Raw genomic sequence first — 8,598 nt, forward strand, 5'->3', positions numbered from 1 at the left:
TTTAACAAGCAACGGCTAAAACAATATTCAGGAGGATGTCCTGAATAAACTATGACAAGATCTAAACCATTCGTGAAGAGTACCTAAAAATAAATATTTACCGTGCAATACATTAACATTTCTGAAGACGTTGGTATTTAAGTGCGATACACCGCATCTGTTAACTATCCAGCTTTAAGAAATCAGTAACATTAGTAACCAAACATTTGTCTTCTTAATATAAGGAATTTTAATTACGTAGAAAAGAAATTTCGCACCACGATAAATCATTCCTGAAACTCCATGGCAGAGCCAACGTGTTAACGTTTATATAACATCTGTCAAGTCTATTTTCTTTTTCGAGTCTTCGTTTACATATTATTATTTCTTCGTTTACATATTATTATATCTTATATTACATACATAAAGTTGTAGAATTGTAGAAAATTATAGAACATGTTACGAGGAATATCTTTTCGAGATTTAATGGTATCGCGCAGCGTAGTGGAAAGCGTCTACAATGTGTCAATGGAAGAGACGTTTATTTGCGAAGTTTATTGATCACGTCCAAATTACTATTGTAACAACTCGCTAACCCCTATACGCGTATAGCGTAATACGTGTCATAATTTTATTAATTCACCGGGAAATACAGGCGGATATTAGCAGATTCGTAATTTTAATCATACGGCATATATCTAATTATACAGCCGATTAAAACTTTCATATCAGATGATATGAAGCGGGAATAATTAGCGCACTCGATAACAAGGGACTCTGCATCAAACTCGCGTTGATTATTATTTAGAAGTTATAATATTCCAGCGGCGGAGCGCGAATTACCGAGCTAAATGGTCTCGTCTCCACGCAATATAGCAATCCGCTATTGTGCAAATACTATTCTATCGGAAGGAGAAATACATTTTGACTTTAATTAATATACAAACTCCTTAGCATTACACAATATATATGTGTGTGTGTGTGTATTTGTAACCTAACCTAACCACCAATATTTATGACCATCAGGATGGTTATAACAATTATCATCATCATGCTGACGACCACGATAATCACCATCATAACAACCATCATGAGGAGGACCACCATGAGAACGACCACCATGAGGAGGACCACCATGAGGAGGACCACCATGAGGACGACCACCATGAGGAGGACCACCATGATGACGACCACCATGAGGACGACCACCATGAGGACGACCACGATGATCATCATCAGGACAATGACAAACGTAACTATCGCTGCAAGACTTAAAACAATTTGTATTACATTTTATTTTACAGATGTCAATTTTCAGCACACGGTAGTTTATTTCGTTATCATTACGCGTGTTGGTCATATCACGCTGTAATCTATTACTTAAAAAATATAGGTTTTTACACCTGGTCTTCATCCCACTTATAAATTGCAATGTTTCGGGATTATATGCCATGACCTTAAAATCAATATTTCACTTAAAGCAATAGAAATTATATGAATATATAGCGATTTGTGAGTTATATTTCTAGCAAAATTGCGATAAAGCATGATCTAAGCAGCGTGTCGATAAAAATATTGCATTAGCCTATCTTACCTCATTGCTGGAGTTTGATCTACCGGTGTCTTTGCACAAAATGCTTGTGTCCGGGACATTACTAAAAAATAATGCGCAGTACTTGGATGCCATAGGACCCGTCTGACCCGATAACTCAGTCACCATGGTAGTTTGGTCATTAGTTAGGTCATTAATCTCGTTACAAAGAAGCGGTTTAGTCAGATCGCATTTCTTCATTTTAGATATCTTTAAACTCGACAAAGGAGCGTAGAACAAGTCTAAAAATATTTATAACGGAGATATTAATACTCACCCTAAAAAATATAAAGTAAATGTTCAGTTTATGGTGACCACCTTCGATGATTTTGATTTGTGGACTTATATGCTGTAAAGATAATGATCTTGAGCGACATTCAAAAGATTTCACTTGACGATTATTGCGATAATTGTTTATTAAAGAATAAACCACAAATCAAGATTCACATTGTTAACAAACAAAAATGCATTTGCCCCCCTCCTCATTCTGCATTAAATCTGGCCTACCTTTATCTATTTCATTGAACGGTGCACAATTATATACATAATGAAAGACTCGACCTATATATATATTGATAACATCTAATAACCAGAGATTGAAACGTTGTCCGAATTAAAGGAGCACGTAACAAAAATTGTAGAATAATAACTATAATTTTTATTTGTACTCTTTATAATAACTTTTTAATAAATAATGACCACTACCAATTGAAATATTTTGAATGTTACTCACAAGGAACAATATCCAAGTGTAACACGCCATTTTTCTTGAAACTCAGCATGCACATAGCATATAACATGACATTTCATATTTGATATTTTATATCGGCTCGTTTTTTAATTTGCACTTATTTGCAATTATTTAAACAATTGTTTAACAAATTATTTTAACAATTGTTTAAACAAAACTTGAAATGACGATGTACGTAAAAACTGATATTTATAAGCTCATAACATGTAAATCTAAAACACAAATCTAAAAACTATAAGCACGTAAACTCATGTACTCAAAACCCATAAACTCGAAAACCCATAAACAATCGTCTAAATAATTATGCAAATTAAAAAACGGACCGATATAAAGTATCACATATGAAATGTCATGTCATACATTATGTGCATGCTGAGTTCAAGAAAAATGGCGTGTCACACTTGAATCAGGACTATTAGCTTCACAACATACATTAAAGTCAAGGTCATCAAAAGATCATAAACTGAACGTTCACTTATTGGTGTAGTATCTTCTGCTGTTCCAAAAGAAGCTTTAGTGACAAAAAAACTTTAGATTCTGTAATCGACATGCGCGCACGCGAGAAATATCGACAAGAAGACGAGTGATAAGGATGCAAATTCACAAGTCAAAAGTTCAAAAATAGACTTAAAAATTGTAGAACGCGCCGTGTGCGATCTAATGAAGCTTGCAAAACGGCAATTAAAATGTGAGAAAGATCTTCGTTCGATGACCATATGTAACTACGTACTTTTACAGATAGATGCCATGCCGAGAATACCGTCTCCCAATGTAAAACTTTGGTCAGCTATAGTGAAATTATAATCGGTCGGTCGCATGTCATTGGATTCATATCTACAGAATCCACGTTGCTTCTGCCACACTATTAAACCGAAACCCTCTGTGTCAGCCATGTACACCTAAGTTTTAACTCGATTAATCATGATTACATACTAAGTGACTTTAATTAAAGTGCGCGATCCGAAAGAGTGTACTAACCACAAGAGTGTACTAACCACACAATTATCAATATTTTTACAATCCAAACAGTCCACGATAATTGTCACCAATAAACCAGTGCCGTTTTTATTGGTAGCGAACTTCTTGGGAATTGTGACTTTTTCAACTAATTGATCAGTCTTTAAATCAAAGATGAGCAGTTGCGGAGGACACCACATTTTATCATCGATTATTCCGGAATCCAGAACGTAAATGCGGTTGCATTTGATCTGAGGTAAAAATAAAAATAATGACTTTTACAGCCGACTTGACGCAAGCAGACATATATCGTTCGTTGAAACGTAATCGCTGAATGCAAAACTATTGCCAATCTAACGAAGGATATCAGCGCTTGCATAAACAACATTTACGTAAAACGAGAGGCAACCTGTTTCCCGGAATACTTAAATAAGCGGAAACTATCGAACTACTGATACGAACCGGGTAACAAGAAAACGTTTTCGCGTAACATTCTTATGTACTCTACCAATCCGCGAATTCGAGTTTCAGTCTTAACTCAGTCAATTAGCAATCACTAACTAAAAAATATTGTAGTAAAAATTATGACTAAATTTTTGTAATCTCAGAATTCACTAACTAAAAAATATCGTAGTAAAAATTATGACTAAATTTTTGTAATCTCAGAATTTGTGTAATTTCAGAATTATGACTGAAATTATTATATATTTATCTCAAAATATTATGCACGTTTGAATTTTTAGACTAAATTAATATAGTTTAGTCAGTATAGTATAACCTATCTCTTTCCAAAAAACATTGTAGAAAGAAGTATAATTCTAACATAATATTTACTAATTAATACTTTCTTCTGCGTGTACACTGAGAAAAAAGTAGTTAATCTCACCATATTGAAAGAAATTATCCGATAAAAAATTAATAAGTAGATATTTCCAATCAAATATCGATGAATTGTTATATCCGATCAGGATATTCGATTCAATTTAATCGAATACTTTCGATCATAATGATATTTCATCAAATAAACCGAACAAAAAATTATGAAGCGATATTTCTCACCGAATATTTCCTGATCGAATACAAAAATTCATCGGTATTTTGATTGGAAATATCCGTTTGTTAATTCCTTATCGAATAATTTCTCTCAGTGCACGAATTATAATCACTTTCAGTGTAAATCGTATTTTTTCGTTATTCTAGCACAAAAATGGTAACAGCAACACGTATAAAGTTACCATCAACCATATCATACAGTGCTTACATCGTAAACATTTTTCTGATTATGATTACTTTATATAGAATTATAATAATTATTATAATAATTATATAGTCAGGAATATCAAACAAATTTTTTTCAGTATAAAATCGTATGTGTGCGTCTGTCTTATATTGGCCACGATAATTTGCATTTATTTAATACTCACATCCACCCTGTAACAGTTCGTGATGCGATTGCGGTTGCAATTTATGTTCGATATGTTCGATGTGTTCTCAATTGGGTACCAATCCCAATTAGGATAAGGAGCCAGAAGCGGACCACCTGAGGTATTATTGACATCTAAGACATCTGGTTTGTTATCTACCACCATCAAACTGACCGGTATACTGAAATTGTCTCTCACCGAAGTAACGAATGTTCTACCACCTATAAGAATATCCTTTGTAAACGGAGTGAAATATTACGAGACACGCTCGAATCACGAATTCACCGCGGCTAATGTTACGTCAGCAATATCAAAGTACAACGAAACGTAGACCACAGTGACTCCTGGATATTAAGGCAGGATAAACTATTCTTCTCACACACATCCGTACTTCCTAAATTGTTATCAAATCATCGAGCAGTGTTAACTCACTTTTTACGTCTACGTCTACGTCGTATAAAGCACCCCTCTTGTCCACATAGCCGGCATTAATCGCTTCCTTTTTCTGCTCCACTGATTTCCATTTGAGCGGAATATACTTCCATTCGTATATGATTTCTGGTTGGATTTCTGATCGCGACATTTGGTAACTCGTAACAATCACCGCGAAAAGCAACAAAATGACGAGCGCCCTCATTTTTCAGCGTCAAAAATACAATGAATAATAATGACGTGACAAAGCAACGTCGCGTGTGTCGCAAACGCGCGCGAAATGGCATCCCTCGCGCTACGTTGACCGCTATTTACGGCCAGTTTCTCAAGGCCGACAACAATTTTAGAAAAGTATGCGCAATGCCGATAAACAATAGCGGACTCTTTATCACGCCGTTATCGTTCGATACGCCGAAGTTGTACGCGTGCAGCGCGCAGTTTGGCGATATCATATCTGCTTCCATGTACGGAAAATAACCAACTCATTGTTATTGATTTTATCTTCGATTTTCCTTGTACCAGCGTTTTATTATTATAATGAGAATCGCACGCTTGCTTACGCGAACGTCGTTTTGCATAAACGCACCAATCGCCGATCAATTGTTGAGTCAATTAGCAGCCATTATCGATAATTGGGCGAAATTCAGCAAAATAAATAGCGGAATATCCAAAATTTTGCCGGCATAATTACCATAAGCGATACGCGTGTAAATAGAAACGTCACGTGAAAACGAACGTCAGATCGATGATTAACTTGCGCAATCATCATCGCGTACACGTGTAAACCGTGATTGTATACAAACACACATGTATGCATGTACACGTGCACGTGTCGAGAAATAATTTATTACGTCCCGCAACACGCGATAAAAATCTCGCGTGGCGCTGAATTTAAGCGTAGCCCATATCCGACGGCAACGCAAACCAATAAAGGAGGGGTTGGAGAAAGAAAAAAGGGAGGAGAGGAGAAAACGTTTGCGGCGGTTCCGCGCTGCCAAGCCCATCGATTTCTTTATTGCCTTCTACATTTCCTTGCCGCTCCTGATCGTGGCATTGGAAATTGCAAGTTCGTCTATTGTCGCCGACGGCGCGTGTCTAAAAAACGAACAGGCCGAGGAAAGGATTGGGGAATCGCAATAAACCCGAAGGAGAGAATCGAGCAGCGGGACGGTGGCAGCGGTGGCAGCGGCCGCGCCGTATTCTCTTTCGCGACGAAGTCGAGCGAAAAGACTTCCTCGTTAGAGCTTTTCTACGGGTTTTGTTTCCCTAGTCGCGAAAGACAAGAAACTTCTGTCCTCGAGACAGGAAGGGGGAGGGGTGATCTTTAATGAACTAAAAGCGCATTTGTCCCGGTATCTCTGGCGAGAAACGATGTTGCGCGAAGGACGCTCTCTTTTAACGAAAAGGGAAGAAAAGGGGAGAGGAGCAAGAAAAAAGAGAAGGAAAGAAAACATCCCGTCTGCGTCTCGCGTTAGAAATTTTCAAAGTGGCAATGGGGACGTGTGCAACGTGATTTTTGGCCACGTTCGCGCACGCGCGCGCACTACACGGTATCTCGGTTCGACATTTTTCGCGCTCGCTATATAACGGCGGCATTTGCTTTTTATAGTAGCCGGGATGTGTAACGCCGCTGCGAGCACAATAAAGAATAATTTCAGTGAGAAATGTAGTCCTTCGGGATAGTCGGGCCGCGCAAATCGCGTTCTTGCAAATTTGTGTCAGTGAATGTGAATATTCAAGAGAAGATGAGGCGTCGCGCGCTTTTATGCATTATTGCATTAGAAAGTTTACTTATCCCTCAAAACAAGCTGCATCTCCTTTGGCGCGTTTCACGCTTTACAGAGGAATTTTACGTGATCCCAGCTAAGAAACGAGAAATATCGTTAATCTCCGTTTTTAATCGTTCGCTGTCGCGTCGCGCATCGTCGCGCTAAAACTCCCTGAAGCCTTAGGAATGATTAAAGGTGCACTGGCCATATCTCAAAAATAATGAAAAAGTTTTGGAAAAAATTAAAGATCAATCTCTATTACATCTAAAAAGTGATGTGTATGTATGTGTGTGTATGTGCAAGTGATGAAGACATTTAGTCTTTGGATCAAGAGTTATTCCACTCTGAAGTGTAAGCCCGGCAAACGTGATGATGTCAGATGATGTTTTAATATCTCTAATGTTAATAATACGTCATTATACGCTATTTGACGTGATCCTGCTATTTGAGAGCATTATTCGAATACTTAATGTATGTAACAATTCGTGATGAGATTAAACATGCTTCTTCTCAGTGTACACGCACGCGCACAAAAGAACTGTGCCAGTGATAATTACGTTAATATTATATTTCTTTTCACAATGTTTTCTCTTTCAATTTTAAGCCATACTGTCTGGGAAATGTATGATTTACTATCACTGATATATAATTAGTAAAAGGAAAAATAATTTAAAAAAATAGTGACAGAAATTTCAGTTTTATCTTTTTTGTTTTTTTTTGTTTTAGATTACTACAAACGGTTATACCACGTCAGCAGGATATGTGAGCGTGTTACATGACTTCCTATAACTGAACCAAAAGGGCAATCAGAACTAGATGTCCCATATTTCAGAATTTCGAAGTTATGACTTCTCAGAGAACTAAGTGTTGTAATTGACTATGCAAACATGATAGAGGCAGCCTTCTTCTATGTGTTAATTCTCTCCCTCTCCACAATATACGATTCGTATATTTCGCTTTGTAATAATAATAAAATACAAATATACAGCAACGTGCCCATTTTACTCTGGTACCGAGTTTCAATTGCTCAGAGTAGCGCAGAGTAAGAAAGCCACATATAAAATATGTATCCTGATTAATAGTTCCGAGGTTTCTGCGAGAGGTCTCCACAGCCTTTCTGCCAGCTCTTCTACCAGCCCTTAATTATGGGTTAACTTGTCCACCCATATGCCCGATTTCAATCATTTTACTAATAAAAATTATTTTTATTATCTGAGACAGTATATCGTTCACTTGCAAGAAACTTCTTTCTAGCTAGTAACACGCCATTTAACTTTATTCATTTACGATGAAGAATATTAATACAAAATCTCAAGAGGCTCGAAAATTTACTTTACTATTATTAAATCAGTTTTTTTCTATTTCTATTAACTGCAATATTATTCCGATTTTAATGTGTGTAACTCAGGGACAAAATATCTATAATCTACAAGAACCATTTCACAATTTTGTATTCACTTATGTTCTTTTCAATTATGAAGAGTTTTAATTATGAAAAAAATAATACAACTGGTTAAAAGTACGATAAAAATATACTAGGAAGTTCGAAAGTGTGTCTTATATCTTTGTAAAATAAAAAATTCCAAAAAAAACTTTTGTAAATCATGTCTACAAACTGTCCCTTAAGTATCCAAATGATATACGCGAAATTTCATTGTGATTCAAAGATCAAAGTTTAAAAAAGTCAGAGATAAC

General features: G+C 36.3%; 1 protein-coding gene across 1 annotated transcript; it reads right to left on the minus strand.

Annotated features, from left to right (window-relative positions):
* Positions 1–345: 345 nt before the first annotated feature.
* On the minus strand, positions 346–5,427 carry LOC116842055 (major royal jelly protein 1-like). Its single transcript, XM_032810708.1, has 6 exons — positions 5,135–5,427; positions 4,703–4,923; positions 3,317–3,529; positions 3,052–3,220; positions 1,574–1,812; positions 346–1,435 (listed from the first exon to the last, which is right to left on the minus strand). Exons 1-6 carry the CDS (start codon positions 5,337–5,339, stop codon positions 974–976), a joined length of 1,509 nt encoding a protein of 502 aa, XP_032666599.1. The 5' UTR covers positions 5,340–5,427; the 3' UTR covers positions 346–973.
* Between the last annotated feature and the right edge of the window lie 3,171 nt (positions 5,428–8,598).

This window comes from Odontomachus brunneus, unplaced genomic scaffold (genome assembly GCF_010583005.1).
Source record: "Odontomachus brunneus isolate Ranch 3 - 2012 unplaced genomic scaffold, Obru_v1 Obru_scaffold_021, whole genome shotgun sequence".
In the NCBI taxonomy this organism is placed as follows: Eukaryota; Metazoa; Arthropoda; class Insecta; order Hymenoptera; family Formicidae; genus Odontomachus; species Odontomachus brunneus.